This window comes from Staurois parvus, unplaced genomic scaffold (genome assembly GCF_062004578.1).
Source record: "Staurois parvus isolate SC_StPar_1 unplaced genomic scaffold, SC_StPar_1.0 ptg000636l, whole genome shotgun sequence".
NCBI classification, from domain to species: Eukaryota; Metazoa; Chordata; class Amphibia; order Anura; family Ranidae; genus Staurois; species Staurois parvus.
The window spans coordinates 6,320,242-6,346,412 of record NW_028318432.1 but is presented as its reverse complement, the minus strand read 5'-3'; the positions used below and the strand labels follow the sequence as shown (position 1 = coordinate 6,346,412).

At 39.9% G+C, this 26,171-nt stretch overlaps 1 protein-coding gene across 2 annotated transcripts in view; it reads right to left on the bottom strand.

Moving 5' to 3' along the window:
- The window catches only part of ARMC3 (armadillo repeat containing 3), a 79,218-nt gene that overhangs the window by 25,068 nt on the left and 27,979 nt on the right, over window positions 1-26,171 (bottom strand). For both annotated transcript variants that reach the window (XM_089693754.1, XM_089693755.1), the window contains 4 exons: window positions 19,322-19,474; window positions 19,131-19,236; window positions 6,807-7,056; window positions 429-565 (listed from right to left, as the gene is read on the bottom strand). In XM_089693754.1, coding sequence (XP_089549880.1) covers window positions 429-565; window positions 6,807-7,056; window positions 19,131-19,236; window positions 19,322-19,474 — 646 coding nt within the window. The remainder of the gene's footprint in view (window positions 1-428; window positions 566-6,806; window positions 7,057-19,130; window positions 19,237-19,321; window positions 19,475-26,171) is intronic.

Here is a 26,171-nt window from a genome sequence, read left to right as displayed (position 1 = left end):
TCCTCTGCTAATATCCCTGTAAACGCCTTTGTGCACATGACCACATAGAGCTATGTTTACAGGCTGAAAAAAAAACCTACAAACACCTATAAAAGAGGCATTTTTTAAGCCCTATTGTATAGAAAACATTTTACTGATGTCATACATTGTGAGAAAATAGCAGATAAGGAAATCTGGTCTATCCTGCAATGTAGTATCTAATTTATAGTGGATGGGCACTTTAAATACAAATAGTTTGTAGTCTATCATTATGACCTTAGCATTTTATTTCAGCATCTAAAGCTTAAACTATTAACACACATAAAAACACACCCATTCAAGTATTAAATGTGGATCTAGCTTAATTATTTGGATTATGGTTTTAATTTAAAGACTGCACTTAATGAAGCACATCAATGAATCTCTATTAGTGTTAATGTTTTACTTACCCCAATCTATAGAGTTCAGCTGCAGTCAATTCTTCATTTACGCACACAGCAATGGCCCAGCATGCATTTCTTCGCACCTCATCATAATCGGAGTGCAGGAGTTTAACAAGATAGGTCAGTCCACCTGCGTGCCTAAACTAGATATCACACGTTTAAGTAAAAAATGGTTTATTGTATGCATGTCAATGCAAAAAAACGATATGCCTGTTTTTCTAATATACTTGTTAATGTTCACCTGTCATGAAAATAAGTAAACTTCCATTTTTGACCGCCTTTTGAAAATGCTGGTTGCCTGGCTGATTCTGACTTCAGTACTTCTGAACTGAGTAACAGACCTGGAATAAGCATTTAACCAATAAAAGCTGCATTTCTTTATTGCTATATTTGTGCAGGGTGCGTGCAAGTCATTGTGAAAGCCCTGAAGCCAGAGTATCAGTGTGACAGCCAGGTGACTAATATTTTCGAAAAGAGACATCAGCAATGGCAGCCTGAATATTTCTCTTCAGACAGGTTTCTATAAATCACCTTTTAGGCCTCATGCGTACTGGGCATTTTCCCAGCTATTCTGAACCCTTTTTCTCCTAGCAGGAGAAAAGCAGCACAAAAAACATGCCTAATGTCAAATCACAGGGGCGTTCTGTATGTCCGTTTTCCGTCTGTCCATTTACGGATGAGAAACGGGCACCCATGTATTTCTATTCTGAGCAGTTGTAAATGGATGATCATCTGTTTACATCCGTTAATTTCTGCATCTGTGAACATTCCGTTTTTTTGAATGGAAGCAATGCCTATTTTTCTTCTGGAAAAAAAAACTGGAACAGTCAAAAAACGGATGTCAGTGGACGACATCCACTTACATCCGATCCACTAACATCTGTTTTTCTGCAAATCAGCATTTTATTTTCCAATAAAACAATAAGAAACATTTTTTAAAAAGTAATAATTTTAATAACAATAATATAAAAAAAAATTGCAAACCACAGGAAAGACACAGGAACACACAGGAAGAACACTGTGATGTACTCAGTCATTCACTGGGACCGTAAAGCAGCATGAGAAGCATAATGCCTGCTGGGTTAGAGCAAAGTGTCTTGGGAAATTTTCATGACTCATGAAAAAATGGATGTAAAACGGATGTAAACGGATCGCAATCAGCTCAAAAACAGATGTAATCGGATCCAAAACGGATGTAAATGGATAAAAACAGATATAAACAGATATGAAAATGGAGGTAAAAAGTGAAGTTTTGACCCATTTAGCTCTGATTTGGAAAAAAAGAAGAGACTGAGCTGATAAAAAAAAAAGAACGCCCGTGTGAAAGGACCCTAAAGCAGCGTTTTGCAAACAGCGTTTTTCTGCATTTAATGACCAAGCTGTCCAGTAAAATTGGCAGCCAGAGTTTGGGACAATCATCAAACACTGCAGGAGGGGCAGGTACAAGGGTCAGCTTTTAGTTTTTTATTTTTCAGGCTAAAGACATTTTAACCCCCTTCAGTGCCAGGCACTTTCAACCCCTTCCTTCCTGCCCAGGCCAATATTCAGCTTTCAGCGCTGTCACATTTGAATGAATATTACTTAGTTATGCAACACTGAACCCAAATGAAATTTTTATAATTTTTTTGAGACAGATAGTACTTTTTTGGTGGTATTTAGCCACCACTGGGGTTTTTACTTGTTGCTAAATAAAAAAACAAAAGACCAAAAATGTTGAGAGAAACATTTTTTTATTGTTTCTGTTAAAAAAAACTTGCAATTAAATAATCTTTCTTCATAAATAAGGCCAAAATGTAATCTGCTACATTACTTTGGTAAAAAAAAAAAAAAAACCCCAGATCAGTGTATATTATTTAATCTGTAGGAAAATTATAGAATCTACAAACTATGGTATATATATTTATAGCTCATTTCTTGATACCCAAAAATGTCAGAACAGTACAAATGACCCCTTTTTGGAAAGTAGACAGTCCAAGATATTTAGTAAGAAGCATGGAGAGTTTTTTGTAATTTGTACTTTTTTTTTGTCACAATTTTTTGTAAAATGAAGAAACAAAATAAAATAAAAATATATACCGATATATATTTTTTTACATACTGTCATCAGTGCAGTGTCATCATATGACGGGTGTAGCGGTTGATCAAGGACACTGACTGGTGACAGTACGTTAAAAAAATAATAATTCAAATGTTTTAACATTTTTTTTTCTCTCTTTTTTTGTAGACACCTCCTCTAAGGACTAGTAAGCTGTAATGTTCTACATTTCTCCTTTTGTGTTTAAATACATTTTAAAATTTGTCATCTAGAGTTAGGCTTTAATCTATTTTACTCCTTATTAACTGATAAATGCACTATTGCTGATGTGAAAACCTGCATAATTGCATTCCAGTAACATATTTGTTGCAGTTATAGGTATAAAATAAACATGATTTGTATGAATAAAGGCAAACACATCACATTCCCTTAAAAACATATCCATCAGAGTAGACTGATGCACATGTCATTTTAATAGCCAACAATACAGGACATCAATGTATGCCTTCAGGGTACTTGCAGATTACCGCTGATTGATTTATTGTACTAATCTGACAGATGGAAGACTTTCAGTGCCCTGAAAGCTGCAATGATTTCCTATACAGTAAGCACATTTAAATCATTTTGATAATTTTCTAATTTTAAACAAGTTTAACCCTTACATCAGAGTTTAGGGTGTAGAATAGTAAAATCACTTTAAAGTAGAACTTTAGACAGAAAAGTACGTCCTGCTAGATCCAAGCTGGCCCCTTTGCAGGTATAGCTATGTAAAATATTAGAAATAGGTGTCTATACTTTTTAAAATCCAATAATACACTCTCCTGTGCACATGCTCAGTTGCTCTCTAATTTAAGGCACTGTGCCGAATTTGTAGAGGCCAATCTGCTGGCAGCTTGAAGATTGACTGCTGCTCAGGGGCTCTGGGCTTCAGTAAAATGGCGGCCTCCAGCAAGAAGAAACAGGAATAATGCTGGAGGCAATTTACAGCACACGTTCATTTTGGTAGCATAAATATTAATGTGGACTATATGTTTCTTGCTTAAGTTGTTATGGTTAAAGTTCCTCTTTAAGGTGTTGTTTACCCACTAAAAGCAGAAACTACTAAAAAGAAGTGCACTTTCAGTGGGTGAATCTATTTGGATTCCTGTATCTACATTTGCTGGCATTGAGTCTCATTACACGCTCTAGTTATACGGTTTTCTAACGGTGGCTGAAAAGGGTGAATGCAAACAAAAATCTTATTTAGAAGTGCGTCAAATGTACACATGTACAGCAAATATAGAGGATGGAGCAGGATTGAGAGCAGAGGGCCTCTATAGACATCAGTGGTGAATCCTTTATAAAATCAGTGATTCACCACTTATTGAAGACGGGTCCTAACCAGCGCAGAATTGAATAAACACACACGGATACTTATATTTTGTTCAAATTGTCAATGTTGACCATTCACAGAAATAAGGCAATGTGCAGCAATCGCACCACATATGCTGCAGGTCATACACTTCTTCAGGCAGAAGAGGGAGTTGTTTCCAATGGTAAAATATCAGACAGATAGGCTGGCCATACATTGTACAATTTTGTTATTGTATTTCCTTTAGATTTACCTTCAGCAATGTAGTACAAGTACAAATTATATATAATTTGTTACACCTTCAGGGGAAGGTGTTGTTTGTGTTGTGGGGTTCTAGTATTATATTTTGGAGGTGGTTTTTTGATTAGAAAATGTAGTACAAGGGCCTGCCTGATTGCATACAAATTGAAAGTGTTTAGGTGTGACCTAACATTATATGGTTTTGGTAAATCTAAAGGAAAATTGGATAATGTATGACCAGTCTTACAGACCAAAAAAGCCAGAGGAGCTCTTCCCTTTTTTTTTTTTTTTAAGTATGGTGAGTGTTAACGAGACCTGCAATTCCCACATTTGGGAATTTGGAGGTGAATGATTAGACCATCTTTACTATCGTGTTCTTAAGGAGAAATCAAGCTCAAATCGCAAAACTATTTAATTAGCTATGCCGTATAATGAGATGTCACATGACCCACTCCTTTCTTTGCTTCTCTACATTGTCCAACTGCAGTAATATGTCAATTAGAAATAAAGGCAGATGTTAGTCTGCATTGTAAAAAACACCATCATTGTCTTTCATTAGTGGTGCTCTTCCTTGGACACATGGGGGTTTATTTACTAAAACAGGAGAGTCCAAAATCAGACTCCCTTCTGCATAGAAACCAATCAGCTTCTAACCTCAGCTTGTTCAATGAAGCTTTGGTAATGAAACCTGGAAGCTGATTGGTTTCTATGCAGAAGGGAGTCTGATTTTGGACTCTCCAGCTTTAGTAAATAAACCCCATGGCGTCTGACCAGTAAATGTTTTTCAATTCTAATAGGTCCTATACAGTGGATTATTCCCTCAACTGACCTAGTGCAGATGCCAAGCAGGGGCTCATCCTCACCATAAACTGTCAATGTATCTAGAGAAACACCGTCAGTAACATGCTGTAATGTCCAAGGCTTCTAAAACTTTAATATTCCAGGACAGACGAAGCCCAGCTTGGGACCTCCACTGATTCATTTCACCCGCCACTAGCCCTAATGGTAAAGATATTGGCAATTAAGCCCAGTGGTGGGTAAAACAAATCAGAGAAGGGCACCCTAGGCAGGTGTTCTAGAAGTTTGTTCTGGAATAATAAAGTTTTACAAATGTTGGGCGTTAAAAATGTACAGACGACTGTTTTTCTCTGGATGTGTTGGCAAATGCCACCTGAGCCAAGACATGCTGAAAAAAGCAGTAAGTTTGTAGGGTCAAGGTTCTCTCTTCCACTATATCTTGTTACTGCTGTATTTGTTTTTGCTATACAAACACATACATTTGTCAGAAGCATTTTATGTATTTGTATTGTCTGTAACCTCCCATCCCCCATGTAATGGAGATGAACAAGATATGTTTGAAGTCTCGCTTGGGAGACAACCATGGCTCCCTCAGTAGATACAGTAAAGTGAGCATAGCCGCATAGGATGTGTATTACTCAAAGGAACACCAGGTGAAAACAAAGGGAATGGTGCCTGATAAAGGAAAAATAATACAGCCATCTCATCTAAGGACTGGTAGGCAGCAATATAAAACATTTCTGTTTTGGGGTTTATGTACACTTTAAAGCAACAGATAATGATTACATAAAAAGGTACAAATAGAAAACACTACTGGTTCTATTTATATATGTTTTACACAACTTTCAGCAAAGATTAGATGATTATAACTGGAAACTGCAGAAATCATGGGTGAAAACTGTGAATGTTGTGAAAAAAACATTTGTAAATAGACCTCATCCCTGGAGGAAATGAAATACCATCTGAAAAAAAGGAGAAGATTGTTTTTAGTGTTTTTTTTGTTCAGGTAAATTTGGCCTAGGAAGCTGAACAAAAAAATCAGTAATTCTGCAGCAAAATCAGTTTACAGTTAAATCCCTCTGCTCATCCCTCTTCGGGGTACATTGTTTTCGGCATGTAGAGGGAGCTGATACAGTTGCTATTACATAGCTGAAAAGTGAAAGTGATAAACTCCAAACAGCTGGAACTAAACCCACATCATAAACAGCTATCAATAAATGCTGTATTACATGCTGTTCATACTCACTCATAGTCACTATGGGATCGGTTTTCTGTATTCTGCAGAAAACCTGATTGATCCTGCTGTTCTCTATTGCCCCCTCCTGTCCATGTCCCCAGTGCAGTTGGGGATTTTGCACTGCAGTGTTGACAACTACTGCACATGCTCAGTTTTCAGTGTATTCCTGCTCTGAGCATTTTCTCCATATCACATCTGAGCAGCACATGTGAGTGTAGAGCCACACATGTGGGCATATGCACAATGGTAAAAGACAGCCCACTCCCTCCCTCCTCCTCCTACATGCCCACTAACAAGCTAAACATAATGGTTGTGGGATATTACATCTTGACCGATGGAGGCTTCACCTTCCTGTTATTCTAAGACACAGGTGTGACACAGACTGTGACTGGCTGTTTTTTTTTATTTTTAACATGTGACCAGCAGCAGAGGACTAGAAGCTCCTCCTGCCACTGTTTCCCTGCAGACAGGCTGGGAAAGAGCTTGGTCATGTGTTAGCTGTTTATCGATTAGAAAAAAAGTACGTAGATTTTTTTTTTATAAAATAATTACAGTACCATCACCCATATACAGAAAGAGAAGGGATCACATAAAAAATTCAGTATGTGTTTAGTATCACTTTAGAGTCAATCAAATCAAATTATGTGACATCTATAAGGCTAGAAAGCAGTGTAGTTCCACCACATTTGGAGATCCCCAGTCTTGTCTGGAAATGTTTCTCACCTCAGCTCTGGCATCCGCATCGCACCCCATGGCAGCCACTGTGAGCACTGCTTTACTTTGCACCATACTGCTGGAGGACTTTAATGGTTCCACCAAAGCGTTCATGACACCCTGAGCTTGTATAGTGAGCCGAAGAGACTCTTGTGCAGCCATGTTGATGAGAACCGTGCAGGCGTTCGTAACCACTCCATCCCTTTTATCTGACAGCAGATTAGTTAATACTGGGACTCCATCTGCCTCGGCAACGTTGCTGGGTTAAAGAGAAAAGAACTAATTTTTAGATATAACAAATGAACAATTTCAGATACATTCTGTAGAAAAAAAAAGTTTGCATGTTCTCCCTGTGTTTGCATAGGTTTCCTCTAACACTCCAAAGACATAGGGGCAGCTTAAAGTTATGTTAAAGACCATTTAAAAAAAAATAATAACAAACATGTTATACTTACCTGCCCTTTGCAGTGGTTTTGCGCAGAGCAGCCCCAATCTTCCACTTCTTGGCTGTTGCCCCGGTGCTCCTGCCTCCTTCTTCTTGCCTAGCGTGCAAAGGGGGCACCCAACCAAGTTTGCTCCCAAGCCACTGATCTGCATGTCTGTTCACACACAGAGCCATGGCTTGGCCCTGCCTCCTTTCTTTCCTCTTTGGCTCACTGGCTGTGACTGACAGCCAGGGGAGCCAATGGCTCCCACTGCTGTCTCAGCCAATGAGGAGAGAGAGTCCCAAGAACAGAGGATGTTGTGCATATCGCTGGATTGCGATGGGGCTCAGGAAGGTATTTAGGGGGGCTGGGGTACGGGCTGCTGCACACAGAAGCACAGAAGGCCCCAGTGTCTGTGTGTGTGTGTGTATATATATATATATATATATATTTACCCTAAGATTGTAAGCTCCCTGAGGGTGTGAATGTGCAATATCTCACACACTCTGTAAAATTGTTGGCGCTACATAAATACCTGTAGTAGTTATTTGAAATGTCAAAGTGGCATTTCTCTCATTCTTACGCACTGCAATGTGGATGTTGACTGCATTTTTCTGCAACCTGAAGGCTGTTTTGTAGTGTGAACAAGACACATAAAAACAACTGCTTTCTATGTGCCCCTGAGCTGATTGGTGTTAATGAAATGCAGAACATTGCCAGTCATTGCACATAATGTGAATGGGCCCTAATTACCTAAAATATATGTGTTTCCCGACTATGGGACAATGGGAAGTAGCCCTATCATCCTTAAAGAGGTTGTAAACTTCAGACATGAATTATGAACAAAGCATATCCCTCTGTAGTGTGTACTTGTCTCAATCCAGAGCACTAAGTGCTCTGCTGTCCTGTTCCTCTGCTATCAGCATGAATCACTTCTGACAAGTTTTCCTGACACCAAGAGTAAAAAGGTGTCAGGGAAGGGAGTTCCAGCAAACAGCCCGTGATTGACAGCCTCAGCTCTGTTCCTGTGTGAAGGGCTGTGTGTCCCTTCCTTCCAATCAGCTCTCAGAGCTCTCCTCACTGAACTCTGCAGAGTATAATTTCAGCTCCCTGTCCCCTTATTTCTGACAGCTCAGACAAGCTTTATAAATTGTGGACTTTGAACAAATGTAGAGAAGAAAATTCTGCAGATTAATGTACAACTTATGTAGGAGGATTTGTTTAATTTCTGAATATCACCTGAGGCCAGTCACTTTATTGTGTATATGTAAGGGTTTACAACCACTTTAACTTCAGTTTTAGTGATCCTAATAAAGAGATTTATTTTTATTTCTTCTAATGGTTAAAATCTGCCAGATGGACATGAAATCTTTTCAACAGACAGCAATAAAACCTGATGGAGATCCTAACCCTTCCCCATCTGTATTAAGTTTTTGGGACCTTTTATGTGCAGGCATGTTAACATGTATTGTATTAAGGTAGCCCATTCATGCATCGAAAAGCAGAAAAACACTTTTTTTGCTACACAAACCACAACACATGGTAGTGTGTTACAATGCACTGCAATGCAGGTCCATCAGGGTGCTATTGAGAATGAATGACACCAGAACGCATTAACATGTGCATGTTGTGGTACTGTGTACTGCAGCAACACAATGCAAAGTTTACACGTGAAAATGTTGTACTCTTAAAAAACAAAAGCATTACTCTTTGTGTGGTCCTTTGGAAGAGTAAGGGCCACATTGAGGCCCCCTAAAATGCAACTAGTAACCACCCACTGTTCTACTTGTAGTCTTCAGAGGAACAGAGAAAACTTTCACAGTAAAAGCCAGCTGGTCATTCCTTTAAAGTCGGTTCACACTATAGAAACACAGTCCAGACGCATTTCTGCGTGCATGCTTTTGATGCATTTTTGGTGCGTTCCGTGCATTTTTTATGCATTTTTTATGCATTTCTGACACGTTCCAGTGCATTTTTGATACATTCCAGTTTATTTTTTTCCACCTCGCTTTTTCTTCAATTTAAATAGGGACATGTGTATTCCAGTGTTTTTTGGTGCATTCCAGTACAGTTCTGTGTGGGAAAAATGCAGCCTGTTCTATTTTTTTTCTGTAACTGGAACACACTGGAAGTGCAAGCACTGATGTGAACTATGAAACTGACAACCATATAACCGGTGGGTTTTGGATGCAGAAAAAAAGCAACTGAAACATATGTAGTGTGAACTGACCAATAAAAAAAAAAGACAGAAAAATGTTCTTTTCCACAAAAGCAGACTCTTTCCAGAAATCCATGGCATATATTAAAGACACGACTATCTAAATGAGCAGATTAATCTTCATGCTAAATACAGAATTTGACAAATGATCTGAGCCGGTGATAATTAATTTGTGCCGCTGAAATATTATCATTAATCAAAGTGTCCGTTCTTGTACGGAACTCAATCCACAATGCCATTTCCAGGTAATACTTGCTAAGAATTCAAATAAACGAGAGTGTTATTATAACATCATAGAGATGAGGAGTGCTGCTAATTCAATTATCAAGTAAGGTGTGATATGAAATGCAGTGAATGTAACAGCCTTGACAAAGAAAAAATTAACTGAAATTGTAGCTGGGAATTAAGTGATATACTTTTGTAACTAACAAATCTGCATATTGGCATCAAAACCTGCAAAATCATTTTTTTAACCACTTCAAGTCCGGACACTTTCACCCCCTTCCTGCCCAGGCCAATTTTTAGCTTTCAGTGCTATCACACTTTGAATGACAATTGCGCGGTCATGCAACACTGTAACCACATGAATTTTTTTAGCATTTTTTTGAGACAGATAAAACATTATTTGGCGGTATTTATTCACCACTGGGATTTTTATTTTTTTGCTATATAAATGAAAAAGTCCAAACATTTTGAAAAAAAATTAGTTTTTCTTATAAAATTTTGCACATAAATAATCTTTCTTCATAAATCTTGGCCAAAATGCATTCATCTATCTTTTTAGTAAAAAAAAAAAAAATAATAACCCAAATTAGTTCATAACCAAAAATTTTAATTTTTCAAAAAAAATTTTTACATTTTTATTTTTTTTATATTATTATTTATGGGTTTTTTTAGTGACACTGTACTACTTGTGGTAGGTAATGAAGATTTTGTTTTGTTTTGTTTTTTTTACACTGATTGCTTTTACACCCATAAAGGCTGTAAAAGCAATCATTTCTTCTTCTCTCTGGCTACATTCTTGCAGCCATGAGAAGTACTGTGAAAGCTGTGATTGGTCACAACTTGTCACATGGTACAAGGCTGTTGTGAATAGCCTTGTACCGTGTGACCTCTGTGATCATTCACAGATTTCACATGTAGTAAGCAATGATGTCAGGAAGTGACATCTTGCTTACTACTATTCATGTGATCTCTGATTGGCCAATCAGTGATCACAAGAATCGGATCCTCACATAGAGGACCCGTACAGCAATCGGTGTTCCCCTGTGTCCAGAGGACACAGCAGGCACCGGATCATAGCGCTGTGCACTCCCAGGGAGCGAATGCGGGAGCCATTTATAAACGGCCACCTGCTTTGGCACTGCGTCCGTCCGGCCGTTTATGTACATGGGCCAGACAGGAAGTGGTTAATCAAAGCAGATCAATAGCCCAAATTAAAGCTGAACTCCAGCCTAAGACTCCGTTCACACCAATGTGTTTTTAGTGCTTTTTTTCAGAAATGCACTACAGTCCATTTAACATGGTTTTCTATGGAATATGTTCACATCTATGCTTTTTTGAGCTGTGCGTTTTTGGAAAGGGTCAGGGACTTTTTTAAAAGCAAAAAGCAGCATTTTTGCTACAATAGAGTTCAACGGAGAAACTGCTGAAATGCATGGTAGCGCATTTTTGCTGCTTTTTTCGTTTGGCATTTCTAACCTGCCTAGCAACAAAAAAAATTACAGTTTAACAAAAAAAAAAAAAGCTGAACACAAAACACGGTAAAAACGTGTCAAAAATGCATCAAAAACGTATGTAGAAAAACGCAAAACAAATTTAAAAAAGCACTGCAAAACGGACAAAAAGCAAACTGCATAGGTGTGAACAGAGCCTTACATTCTACACAATTGTACAGGCTCCTCTTTTGTACTAAAATTGCTTACAGATTTCACTGCACACTGAGCTTGTCACAATGTTCATTAGAAGCTGCAACAAGTCAGACATTGTCAGCCCCATATCCTGGCTGGAGGACATCAAGCAACATCTAGCACTTTCCTCCCCAGCCTGACCGTCCCTAGCTTGGCCCTTTCATCCAATGATTTTTAGTTTTTAGTCATGGAAGCACAGGGGGAGATTTATTACAACTGCAGAGTGCAAAATCTGGTGCAGCTCTGCATAGAAACCAATCAGCTTTGAGGTTTTATTGTTGAAGCTTAATTGAACAAGCTGATTGGCTCCCATGCACAGCTGTACCAGATTCTGAGTGCTCCAGTTTTAGAAAATCTCCCCCATTGTGTCATATTTCTAGAGCAGTCTGCATACAAATGAAGCTTGCCTATAAACGCCCTCTCCTCCATACTGACATCCATTCATCAAGGCATTTTAAATGATAAGGTCACCTTTGGAAACATACTACATACTCCACCTGTTTTTAGGGTGGAACATGGAACATGTTCCCATAGCCGCACCGGCCGTCCACCGCCCCCCTCCCCCTTACAGAGATACGGGGAGAAGTCTCCCCATACTACCTGTCAAATTTGAAAACAGAGCAGCCGTGCGGGCTCCGCCCACAAGGAGGCATCATTAATTCACGGACTTCCATGAATGAATGAACTGTAATTCCCGACAGTTTTAGCGGCTGTGGGCTTGTAGTTTTCAATGACCTACCACAGTGCTGTGGAGCGCAGTGGTAGGTCATTGAAGCTTCCTGTCAAAATATCTGATTGCTCATATATCCCGTATGACAAGCAGATATTCTGACAGGTCTGCAGGAGACCTGCATAAAAAATAATAAATGCACATTTTTTTAACTGCAAAAAAACTGTGCATTTATTTTTGTCTAAAAGGTGACCTTATCCTTTAATATTTGCTAAGCTCCGATTCACACTATGAATAGCCTTGAATCGCACCAAAAGTAGTGCATAAACTACTTTTTGTAAATGCACTTAATTTGCAACCTGCATTTGGGGTATCAACTTTACATTGATCCCTGCTGCAGACTGCAACTGCAGTGCATTTTGGATGTGGTGTGGGAAACGCTCACAGACAATGGCTTTCCTGTACCACATTCTAGTGTGAACCCCACCTAAATCTTCCCACTGCTTGCATCATGACTGAGGCAGGGTGCTGTGATGTTTTCAGGAAGCTATGTACATCAGCCTGGGAGCCCCTCCCACCAGCCATGTTCTTCCCACATTACATAGAGAAGAACAGAGACCCAGTGATAATATCACTGTGTCTAAAATAATGTATGTAATTCAGAAAACAGAGGATTTAAAAATGTCATTTTAGCATCTTGATAGCGTACAGTAAGACACTAACAGGGGTGGACTGACAACTCATGGGGCCCCCTGGGCAATAGGGGATCATGGGGCCCCTGTGTCCTTGCCCAAACTCAAAAAAGCCTATGAAAAAGGTACCAGGGGCATCTCATGGGGCTCCCTACTGACCCCGGGCCCTCGGGAAGTGCCCTAGTTTCCAAATGGTAAGTCCGCCCCTGGACACTAATGCTCAGAGTGGGACATTTTGTGCTGGGTAGCTGTCATGAATATAACAGCTTCCCACACAGGGGTCCCTGGTTTCTATGAAGCCGACACGCACTACAATTGATGACACATTCCCACCCCGATTCAGTTGCCAGCTGGGAAATTCTCCGGATGTCAGTCAGCATACCATTTGTTTGCACATAGCCTGTAATTGCCAGCCTCAACTGTGCATGTTTTCCTATGACAGTGCATAGGGGTGTGTGTCCATTCCTTCCACTTGGGTCTCATATTACACTCAGCTCCCTGCTGTGCATTGTGTGACGTCGGATCCCCTGCCCCTGGAACCTCAGAAATGCTGTGTAACCTGCACATTTTGAACAGCTCTGGAGAATAGAGTGTTGCAGATAAACAGGTACAAGTTATGCCGGGGGGTCTATTTCATTTCTGTGTATCACCTGAGGCTAGTCACTTCACTGGGTACATGTAAGGGTTTACAACTACTTCAATGTAGCTGCTGTTGCAACTTGCAGTCAAACATCAGTTGTACATGACCTGACATTGTAAAACTTTACTAGTGATTATTAATGTGAATGACTCTCCAAGAAAATCTGTCAAGTAAAAAAAAATCTGGATCTTCCAATGCTGTCTTGTTTTTAAAGGCACAAACTTCATCCTTATACAAACTTCATCCTTATGCAAATTTCATCCTCATCCTACCTTATTTATTTATGGCCTTACTGATCCAAAACATGTATCTATGTTTGTTTCAGATCAGTGACTCTGAAGTAGTGAAGCCAGGGGTCCAGCTTGACAGGCAGAAGGAAGTGAGCAGCAGCAGAGTATTTTTTGGAAGATTTGTGACATGTCATTCTGTCTATCTAGCAATAGATGGCAGTAATGTTCTAATAAAAAAACAAAAAAAACCCATTCAATTTGAAAATTGTAACTCTTAGCTGACTGCAGCATAACTGGTTGCTAAGATGGGATCTCACTGTATTATTCATGTTAAAGGTAATTACAAATTATAATGACCAAAATATAATATCTTGCACATTTTCCTTTAGCCAAGAACTTACAAGACATTCGATGTCTTTGATGAGGATTACCTATTGTTACTTCTTTCATTCATTTTCAGTAGCAAATTAAAATTATTGCATTCAAGCCACTGTCCTGGTGCTCCATATACATGTACCTCCATCCAATGTAAATGACATATTATAGATGTAGTCTCACACTGCATACACTACATCTAAGGGGCCGCTTTATAACAAGCCAACATTGCTATTTCTCCTTTTTCTTGAGAAATATCAGCTTCAACATTTTCTTCCATTATTAAAGCTGCCCAATTTCAGCATGTCAGCAGAGTGGAAATTGAAAATGTATAGACTGGTTCCACCAGTTGATGTTGGTTTTCTGCTGTTATTTTTTAACTGAAAATTTCCAATAGCTTAAAGTAGAACAATAGACAACATTTATTTTTCATTTTGGATAGAGCAAGGGAGGGTTATAGCCCCTGTGAGATTTTTTTTTTTTTTTTGCTATCTGTGCCCCATTGCAGAGATTTCCCTTCTCTTCCTATCCAATAGGAAGTAAGAGGAAATCCCTGCAAATTAAGGGAATTCCCTGGGGACAGCTAGGTCACCACAATTAGTGTCCCCATTGGAAGATTTCCCCTCTATTACATTTCTGGGGACAACCCAAAATGTGTGATTTTTCTTTTACTTTCACTTTTGGTGATAATGGTAGAGGACAAATAGACAGGGGTATTCTCCCGAAAGGGGGCACAGACAGCAATAAAAAACTGACAGGGGTTCCAATCTCTATCCATAATATCCATAATACTTAAGTTCTGCCTTTAGTTATATTTTAAAGCTGAAGATTCATATTTTTCATTATTTTGCCTTCTCTGCCTCTTCTCTACCCTCATCACCCCATCAACATGCTAATACTTTTCTTTTTTTTTTTTTTTACAAAACCTTTATGTTTTCATTACTTTCTTTATTTTAGACCCATTGACATCATCAAGACCATGGCCATAGAAAATCACATAACCTCTAATGGGACCCAGAAGCACAGGAGGACCACGTCTGACTAGCTACACTGAGATTTATGCATTTTGCTAATTCATTGTATATAAATACACAATTTTGAGGAACTTGATTATCATACCTAGTTAGACTGTTGGAAATCTTTTTCCAAAACCATGGTTATAAAAGAATAGGTTCAGTTTTAGCAACATGCTACTTGTTACACCTCTATTTTGGGTGTAACATGTTGCTATGCAACAGCCCCCCTTACCCCCTAGGTTCCACCCTTTGACAGAGCCTGGGGGTTCCTCTTCCTTGCAGCTGCTGTCCCATTTAAAATCAGCTCCGCCCACACAGCTGCGTCATCCATTCACAGGAATCTGTGAATGAAGAAACTACTACTCCCATCTTCCACCATGCAAGGAGGCTTGTAGTTCTCAAAGGACCTATTGGCTTTGATGATGGAGCCCATGGCGATCGCCTTATGGTCTTCAATCGATGTGCGAGCACTAGAGGTAGGGGGTATAAGAGAGTGTCAGGCCCTGTACACTGGAGACTTACTTCTCTTTTTGAATGATCTGAACCCTTCCCTAGGTGCTGTGCTCCAGAACCTGGATAATTTTGCCTGCTACTCTGTTCTACTGGTAGTTCTCAATGGACTATAAGTGCACTGCTCAGGGAGTAGTCCCTTCACACTTCCTCCAGCTTTAAAACTGAAAGTCTCTACATACATGTAAGTGTCTGCAGGAGAGTGATTTTGCACTTGTGATCCACTAATTGCAGGTGCAATGCTTTGCAGGCTCCTTATTTTAAACCCATTGACATCATCAAGAAGACCATGGCCATAGAAAACCAAGTAACTGCTGATGGGACCCAGAAGCACAGGAGGTGTAAAAAAATAATAAATGCAAATTTACTATTTTCTTTTTTACAAAAGTGAACTTAACCTTTAGTATATAATTGGGTCCTTTGCAGCTATAACAGCCTACAATTTTATGGGTAGGCTTTCTACAAGACTTTACTTTAACTGTCTGTTTTGTACACATTTGTATAGGCCACTTGAGTTCCTCCACACCAAAATCATCAAACCATGTATATATTGACCAGGCTTTGTGCACAGGGCACAGTCATGCTGGAACAGAAAATGAAAGCCTTAAGATTGAAAGTGCACAATTATCTAACATGTCTTTGTATGCTGTAGCATTTTTAGTAGTAGAAACACATGAGCGCAACAATACGAAGGGGAGACCACATACTTTCGGCCATATAGTGTGCTTTGGGAATCAGTATATGATCTCAATGACAGTGATTAGTATTTTATTAGAGCAATAGCCTTTGGGATCATTTTTCTATGGAGCATTAAGACACATACGGGGTTGGACAAAAATATGGAAACACTACATGATTTGCAGGTGTGAAAGTAACAACATATTTTGTGTTGAAAGTGGAAGTGTTGTAACATTCTTTTGCTTCCTCTGTGTGATGAGATACCTAGCTAACAGGTTGGAAGTCTCACTTTCCTCATTCACTGCATGAGCTCAGTCAGAGTTTACTGAGTCTCGAAGAGGGCAAATTGTTGGTGCCCGCTTAGCTGGTGCCTCTTACTGAAATTGCCAATTTATTTGTTGTGTTGTGAGGTACAGTATCAAAGGTTATGACGACATATACAGTTTCTGGGAAACTGTCGTCTGATAAGCAAAAGCGAGGTCGATATGGTCAACTGACCAAAAGAAACAAAAGGACATTGTGCAAGATTGTGACCCAGAATAAGAAAACAGCTGCAAAAGTGACTTCAGAGCTCAACCTCAGTCTTTCAAAGCCCATGTCCACAAAAACTGTGCGGAAGGAACTCCATAAGTAAAACATTCACAGGCAAGCTGCAATTGCCAAACCAATAGTGAACAATATTAATGCTCACAAGAGAAGAGAGTGGTACAACACCCATAAAATGTGGACTATTGATTAATGGAAGACTATAATATGGTACAATGAATCAAGCTTCACGCTGCTCCCAACCATCGGACGTGTTTACATGTGGCAAGCATAGTCCCAAGCTTATGACCAGGAATGTCTGTTCCAACGGTAAAGCATGGTGGTGGAGCAATCGTGGTTTGGGCAGCCATATTTTGGTATTCTGCAAGCCCCATCATCACCTTGAAAAGTAGAGTCACTGCCAGAAACTATGTACAAATTTTGTCCGACCATGTGCACCCCATGGTGCAGACATTGTTTCCCAAAGACAGTGCCATTTACCAAGACAATAATGATCTGATTCACACAGCTGGTGTTGTCAAATCATGGTTTGACAAGCATGCAGAGGAAGTCTCGCACCTCCTGTGGCTGCTGCAGTCGCCACACCTCAATATCATAGAGCCAAAATGGTCAACTTTGGAGAACAAGGTTCGGGCTCATTTTCCACCTGCGGAATCTCTACGAGAACTGGAATGATTTTTGTATGAAGAATGGTATAAGATTCAGTTATCCACCATCCAAGACTTATATTTGTCAATTCAGGAGAATTCATTCTTGGATGCCAAAAGCGGTCCAAAAACTATATTAGGTAACAATTTTGTCAATTTACCTGGTGTTTCCATATATTTGTCTGTAGTTACTGCCTGGCCAGTATTGACCTACTGTAATCTATTGCTGTTTGCTTTTTCCCTGCTGGTCCTACTGAAGATTACAGAGACTCTAGATTGAGTAAAGATGAGTGCACACTATGTATTTTCTTTCCTTCAACGTGGGCTGCACAAAAGAAAGAATCCCTCACAGATTCCTGCATCCACATAAGTTGATGTAGGTAGGTTAATGCAGGAGTCTCCCCCGCTGTGCTATTGTATTCTGACAGCAAGGACTTTGCTACCCCATCATAATATACTGATCATTGCTGCAGCCATCGGCTGCAGCAGCTGAATGAGTACTGGCTTCACAGAAGCGGTCGTCTTCTGTTGAGCAGAGAGGGCTACACACAGAGTGAAATTCTTGGTGAACCAACCAAATTTTGATGTGTATCCAGCGTAAGGTTGGGCATATACTATGAGATTTCTCTCATTTCTCTCATTCATACCCATGAGCTGAAGAAACTAAATCTAAGAAATTCCCCTATCTACACTAAATTGTGGAGGAATCTACTCTGCCTGATATTGTACTCTGACAGCTGCAGCTGATCGCCCAAACAGTGCCTACATCTGATTGGATAGTACCCAATCAGTGCAGAATACCTGAACAATGCCTGCATCTAATTGGATGCAAACGCTAATCAGCTGAGAATTTTTCACCAAGCTCCATCAATTTGCAGATCAAAGGATGTTGGGTAGAAGCATGCCTACAAGGACACCCACAGCTCAAATTTTGGTTGGTTCATTAGGCACCAGCTCAAATTCGCTCTGTGTATGGTTAGCTTAAAGCAGTCTGTGTATTCTTCTTTTTCTCTATCCACAGGGTCAGACATGTCCTGAAAGTTTTCAAAGTGTTGCAGTGCTGCATAAAGCATCAATTTCTGTTTTTTTTTCTCTGTAAAAGGTTCGGTACTTTGAACACATCCTTGAGAATCTATTGATGCTCCCTGAAAATGAGTATGGATAAGAATCTATTGAGCCCTTGAACCATGGAAGCCTTGGTTTACATTTCATCAGACTGTATTTCAGGATGATTCAGAAGATAGGGGTACACAATGGCATGAATAAAAGCCAGGAATGAAATGACTTAACAGATAAGCCATGTCACGACCTAAACCAGATCAAAGGCAAAAATGTAATTTGGAGCATACCTTTAAAAAGACCTTTATAAATGGAGTCCCCTAAACACACTTGAAAATGAATGGTGTTCTGACCTTTCATGACAACATTTCAGACTATTGTTGTGTAGTAACTGAACCTTTGCCAAAACTCCTGGAGGCAAAGCACTTTACTGCCATCCACCTTCCCAACCGACCTTCATATAAGTGGCTTCTTTTCTGTATGTAACAGCACACATCCCTGTGACATGTGCTGACGAGGACTGGCTTTAAAATTGATCCAGTGTAGAGACGTCAAATATTGTCCAATTCTCCCATCACACGGAATAAAGGTCAGGCAAATGTCACAGGTGTCAAGTGGAGAACACTGGGGGAATTCCATATATTGCTGCTCAGTGGGTGGATGCTCAGGGGCATACTAGGCATCAATATTCTGGTAGCTCTAAGGACAAACAATTACCTGGCATTGCTCGCGGAACCGGTGGTAAGATTGGCCAGGGTGAAGATTGCAGTTTCTCGTAGCTCTGCACTGTCCTTGTTCAATAAATGAATTATCTGAGGGATTCCTAAATGAAGAATACAGCTTATTAGCTCAGCTTGCAGTGGGGGGTGCAAACAGCTCATTGCACATTACACAGCTTGATAACGTACCATGTGTACTGAAGACTTCCTTACTAGCTGCATTTGCACACATAGTGGAAATAGCTTGCAATGAAGCAGTCTTAACCCCATCATTATCTGTAGCCAGCAGGTTCAACAGGGTTTTCTCTGCTTCTTGCTCATGGAAGAATTTTCTGTTCTCAGCTGTCAGCAATCAAAAAAAAAAAAAGATAAATTATTTATTTATTTGTATTTATAAGCATTATTCTGTAACTCGTCTTCCTCAGGGTTACCACAAACATAAGTATATGGGGTCAGAATATAGTGTGTGAGCCTGTGTCACCAGCTACATACTGCATCAAGTCCTGGGAAGGCAATGCCATGTTTGAAGACAGACAGATCCAGGGGCGGACTGACAACTCATGAGGCCCCCGTGCAACTATAGATCTTAGGGTTCCTGTGTCCTTACCTAAACTCAAAAAAGCCTATGAAAAAGGTACCAAGGGCATCTCATGGGGCCCCCTACTGACCCCGGGCCCTCGGGCAGTGCCCGAGTTTCCAAATGGTCAGTCCGCCCCTGGACAGATCTCTCCTCTTTTCTTTTTCAGGAAGATAACTGCCTGTCTGTTTGTCTTAGTACATGTCAGCCTACTGTTAAATAAATAATTAGAATGACTACAGAAAAGGGTGACAAAAATGACTAAGGCAAGCCATAGATGATGCAACATCACTCGATTCCCCCATCAACACAGTTAATGTTGATGGGGGAATTCCTCCCACGGAGCTATTATGTTTTATTGGAGGGGAGGCGGGGGAAGCCATCCCTGCCGAGAGAACACAGTGATTATTGCCAGCAGCAATAGCAGCTAACAATAATCACATGTAAAAATCTGACATATTGGTTGTACCCAAGTTATACAACAATCAAACTGGGTACAATCAGCCTGCCTATACATGGTTTGAATCCCGGCCAGTCCCTGCTGAGCCAGCCAAGATTCGAACCATCTATAGCTGGCTTTAAAGTCTGAAGGATAAAACAAATCAACAGATCCTGAAAGAATCTAATGAGAGGAGGGAATGGGTAGACATGACCAGGGCTTTACATCTCAGGAGCCTAAAGGCAGGAAATTCTGTAGCTCCAACCCCTCCCCCCCCCCCAAAAAAAAGACAGTAAGACCAACTTTTTTTTTCATGATAAAATATTTTTATATAAATGCATTTATTTGTGTAAAGGGGAGTGCTGCAGAATTTGATGTAAAGGGGAACACTGCGTACTGTGATGGAAAGGGGATCTGTGATGTAAGGGGGTCTCTGGGCACCAGAGAGAGAGGGGGTGGGGGATGAGTGAGAGAGAGAGGGGATGGGGTGAGGGAGGGCTGAGAAAGACAGAGAGGGGGTGGGGGTGACAGAGAGGGGGGATAAAAGAGAGAGAGGGTGGGAGAGAGGGGGAGTGGGATGAGAGAGAGGGGATGGGGATGACAGAGGTGGTGAGAGAGAGGGGGTGGAAGGTGAGAGAGAGGGGGTGGGGATGAGGGAGGGGTGAAAGAGAGAGAGAGGAGGGTGACAGAGAGGGGAGGTGAGAGAGAGGGGTGTGGGTGAGAGAGAGGGGGTGGGTGTGAGAAAGAGAGCTGGGTGGGGTGAGAGGGGGGATAAAAGAGAGAGTGGGGGTGAGAGGGAAGGGGTGAGACTCTCATCCTTCCCCCCTCCACCGGCTCCTTACCCCTCAGCTGCTTCCTGCACATCCTGTCCAGGCACACAGCCGGCTCTGTCATCCTCACTGGGGTGGCACAGACAGCACAACTTGAGGCTTCATCTGAGGAAATGGCATGTGCTGTGTGTGTGCGCCTGGACCGAGCTGTGTACAGTGCTGGGTATTGTAAGGATTGTCCATCCCATCATCAGTTACTCCTCTCTGGTTTCTTCCTTTATCCCGAGCTCCTGGTCAGCCTCCTCCATAGTTTCTCAAGTCCTTGCTGCCTAAATTATATCTGCCTCTCATGGGGAGAGTAGTGTGTTGCCCTTATGAATCCACAGCCTGTGCAATGTCATCCAGGCACTATCCCTGACCGCATGTGGTGCAGCCTTTTTATGGGGCATCAGAGAGGCCCAGGGGCAACTGCCACCCTGCTGCCTGACCCAGTCCGCCCCTGGACGGATGTTCCTCTAGGAAGGGCGCCTGTAGGCACATGCCTACAGTGCCTATTGGGAAACTCGGCCCTGAACATTGAAATCATTATGGTTGCTACTAAGACTGGCCAAAGAAGTCTAGTTTTTTGTAATCAGTCCTCTGGCAAACTATGCACCTCGATTTGTGTGCCATTGTAATGTGCCATTGCCATTGCATTCTGAAAGTGGGACTATTCTGTTGTCAGAATGAACTGATCAGTGGCTGCAGTTGATTGGCTGATCAGGAAAAAAAATTCCAACAGTCCTGTTTGACAAAAATTGATTATTAGACAGACTTCTGTCCAGTCGAAACAGCCTAAAGATAGATCAAAAATCAGCCAGTACCTGGTAAAGCATGGTGGCCAAATTTCGATCCATCTATGGGCAGCTTAAGGTTCAGTAGAGCGGCATTTTCAATATGAAGCTAAGATCATCTAAGATCAAACTAGCAAGAAGAAAATTCAAAACAATCCTTAGAAAGCAATATTTCACCGAAAATGTAATTGATGCTCAGAATAGATTTCTGGCAGAGAATGGCAGTGGGGTGAGGGGCCAGATTAAAAGATATAAGCAAAAAGAAAAATCTGAGTTTATATCGGTGGAGAGTTGCAAGCAGGAAAACACAAATTTTACGGTGAAGGTTGGCTTTAAGATTAACATAACTACCCCAAGCCAGTACATGTGATTTTGCTCAGAAGCATTATTGTAAGTTTTTACACAAATAAGTAAATTTAGAGGTAAATGATAAACAGTTAGATGTTTAGATAGATGAATGGGAGGGCAGACAAATAGATAGATATAGATAGAATGATTTACAATATAATATTGAAAAACTATGTAATCAAGGATAGGAAAGGTATCAAAATATCACACAATATCGATAGATAGATAGATAGATAGATAGATAGATAACGCACTTGAGCAATCAAAATGTAACTGACACTATTAGAAATCAGCCCTCCCATTTCATGTTAAGTACCAGGAAATAACCCCCAGTGTCAGAGTTTAGGTCCCCAAACAGGATTCTGTGAAACAAACAGTCCTCATGTATGGAGCTGACACTTTGCCTCCAGATCAATAGTGTCAGCCAATTAGCATGATAATTGTGCTGAGGATGTTCTGGCACCATGCTGTACCCACCAGGCCCCCTGAGCAGCTCTACAGGGGTGATGGCTCATTAACAGAGAGTGGGCATAATTAGCAGATGAATCAAGAGAAGCAAACAAGTGAAAACAAATTAGATTTGAACATTTCACACACAGAAAAAAAAAAGATACATGCTATGCAAGTGTGTAGAATTACACACAGATTCAGTGTGTACTACATATAAACTGGACCTGCCATTAAGAATTAGATCAGATGCTACAAAAGGAAGGACAGTCACTACTTATTATTTATATGTACCGTATACTAAGGTTTTAATGTATTTTAAGCAAGGGAATGGATTGTGCACATCTAGTGAGAACATATTTTGAGTTATTATTTCAATATTTAATAATTAGTCATTTTTACATGAATGCTTTTTGATAATTTTGTCATTCTTTTAAAGTGAATGTCAAGACAAAATAAAAGAAAGGATCTTTGACTTGCCTGTAAATTTTGTTTCTTGGAGTACAGTACAAAACACAGATTCGGGCTGGCCATAAGAGCACACAAACAATGTGGATGAAGGAATACACTGATCAGCACTGCAGCTGATTCGCTGCAAATGCTGGTCAAATGAACATTTTCCAACAGTCCCGTTCAAGCAAAGTCGATCTTTAGAACGACTACCGATGAGTGGGAACTGGACTACAGAATTCTTCCAACCTCTCTTTATTTCCATAACATATAGTCATCGTGTTCTGTAGTCTAACAGCATTGAAAACACTGCTTGGATTTCAATGTATTAGAAGCAGCATTGTCAGCCCACTAGGGGAAGCTAGAAGCACACTGGTGTTTTGGCAGATCATATGGTATTTGCACTCTATGAAGAAAACATGAGGAACTCTATATATACAGTATATGTATGTATACAGTATATACAGTGTGTGTGTGTATATATATATATATATATATATATATATATGTGTATTTTTTCTTTTTCCAGGCCTGTAAAATGTAGAGATTTGTAGATCAGCCACTATAAGGAGTATTTAATAGCTCAATGATATCTTTCTGCTTCTTGCTTAATAGTTGGGATAAGATGCCAGCCACACAGGGAGTGAATTTTTTCAATAACTCAGCCAATTCATAAGCCTAGTGCACATGACAAGAATATCGGATGAGCGATCTTTCATTCATTTTTTGCATGCTAGTTTCATATAGAAAATGAATAGGCTGAAAAGTAGAAAAGGCGGGAGGAGAGTATAAGATCATTGATAGAAGAACTATATGAATTAGAACAACTTCATAAAAAGAAGTCAGACACAGATTTACACCAGAAAATAATACTAAAAAGAGAAGAACTAAAGGATTTAATGGAGCAAGAAACCAAGAAGGTGTTTAACATGGTGGCAAAAGAAAGATACCAAAGGGGGAACAGACCAGGGAAATATTTAATAAGAAGATTAACGAAACAGAAATCAGAAAATTTTGTGGAGAGAATTAGAGATGAGACAGGTGAAATGGTATATTCAACTACCGCAATAGCCAATATATTTAAAAAAAACATTACAGTAGATTATATGATGTAAAACCTAAGAATCTAAAAGAAGAAGTAGAAAGAATAAGAAAAAGGAAGCTATTTACATCCCATTAATAAACTACATAAAGAATGAATTGAGAGGAAGTTCAAGAGGATCTCTCTCCTGGATGGGAAAAATAAACTTTGTGAAAATGGTGATAGTACCAAACATTTTGTATAAATTTAATATGCTTCCGAAATATATACCAATGACATACTTTGGGATCTTAAAAAAAATAATATTTAGATATATTTGGGCAGGTAAAGATGTGTCCCAATGTGCTAGTTATAGAACAACTTTGCTACTGAATTCGGATACGTAACTATGTGCAAAAATATTAGCGACTACGATGAAGGTTCCAATGGTAGTGTGGATACACTTAGATAAGGTGGGATTTGTTCCAGGAAGAGAAGGGAGGGACAATGGATTCAGATCATTGCTCCTGTTGCAGAAGAGTAAAAAAGAGAAGTCCCCAGTGCTATTCTTGTTGATAGACACTGAGAAAGCCTTCAACAGAGTAGACTGGGGATTTATGATGGACACATTAGAAGTAATGGGGATAAGACCTAGAATGATGTAGTGGATAAAAAAATTTATAGTTACCCATCAGCAGCTGTAAAGATCAATGGCTCACTGTCATCAGGGTTAAAATGTAGAATGGGACCTGGCAGGGATGCCCACTCTTGCCCCTGCTATTCGTATTATCCCTAGAGCCGTTATAAGCAACGGTCTGAAACTGCATAGATATTAAAGGAATTCAGATTGGGGATGTGGAACATAAAGTCGCAGCGTATGCAGATGATGTGGTAAACCCTAGGCTAACATTACCGAACTTAATGAGAATATTAAAACATTATGGAGAACTATCAAACTTAAAAGTGAATCTTTCAAAAACAGAGATATTAAATATTAGTGTCTCAAAATTAGAGAGAATAGCATTACAAATTGAATTGCCTTTCACATGGAGGGAAAAAGAATTAAAATATTTAGGAATAAAGCTGACCTCATCTCTTAAAAATATATATCAGGTAAATTACATCCCATTAATAAACGAGATAAATAATGAATTGAGAGGAAGTTCAAGAGGATCTCTCTCTTGGATAGGAAAAATAAACTTTGTGAAAATGATGATACTTTGGGATCTTAAAAAAAATAATATTTAGATATATTTGGGCAGGTAAAAAACCGAGAGTAAAATATGATGTCCTAAATCAGATGGAGGTTTTAATATGCCATATTTTAATAGAAACATAGAGCCTCTAAGTGTGTACTGTGCAGGTATTTAATAGAAAGATAAGTAGTAACTCACATCTTAGAATTTAAAAACAGGCTCATGGGTAAGAGGGTGAGACGTCTGTAGCCAGATGTTGTGTGTCTGATCCAGAGAGGAGATCGATTGAGTCCGTCAGCAGGTGGTGCTGTGCATGTGCAACATGGATGGTAAGCCCGATGGAATCTCCAAAGTGTCTGTCAGCAGATGGTGCTGTGCATATACAGCATAGATGATGGAGCCTGGCAGAGTCTCCAAGATGTCCGGGATCAGCACATGTGGCATCTGACGTCATCAAAATGCAACGTGTTTCTCAGCATGTGCAGGACGAGATGAGTCCTAGCGCGCTCTTTCATCAGGCAGGCTTGACGGTGGTCAAATGGCTCTCTACTGTCACGCAACTGCAGGCTCTCATAGGATAGACCTCCTGGTTTCCTTTATGTGGATGGCTCTCCAAGGAACAGAGGATATAGACCCCCAAATAGATGGTCACATGACCCTGGGCAAACGAATAATGAATGGATTCCAAAGCAATTTTTTTGTACCCCAGGATACCCTCATATAGGACTGTTATTCACTCCCTATATTTAAATTAATTTTTTGGGACTTTAAGTTATTCTGTACCAACATATCAGTCATATGGTGTTGGGAGAGCACTTTGTTATTATTTGACAATAGTCTTGTAGTGTAATGAGGAACAGCTAGGCACAACCATCATGCAACATTGCAAAGCAAGAAGAAGAGCCTGCATATCTAGTAATTAAAAATGGTTGCTCCATGCATATGTTTAATTACGGTT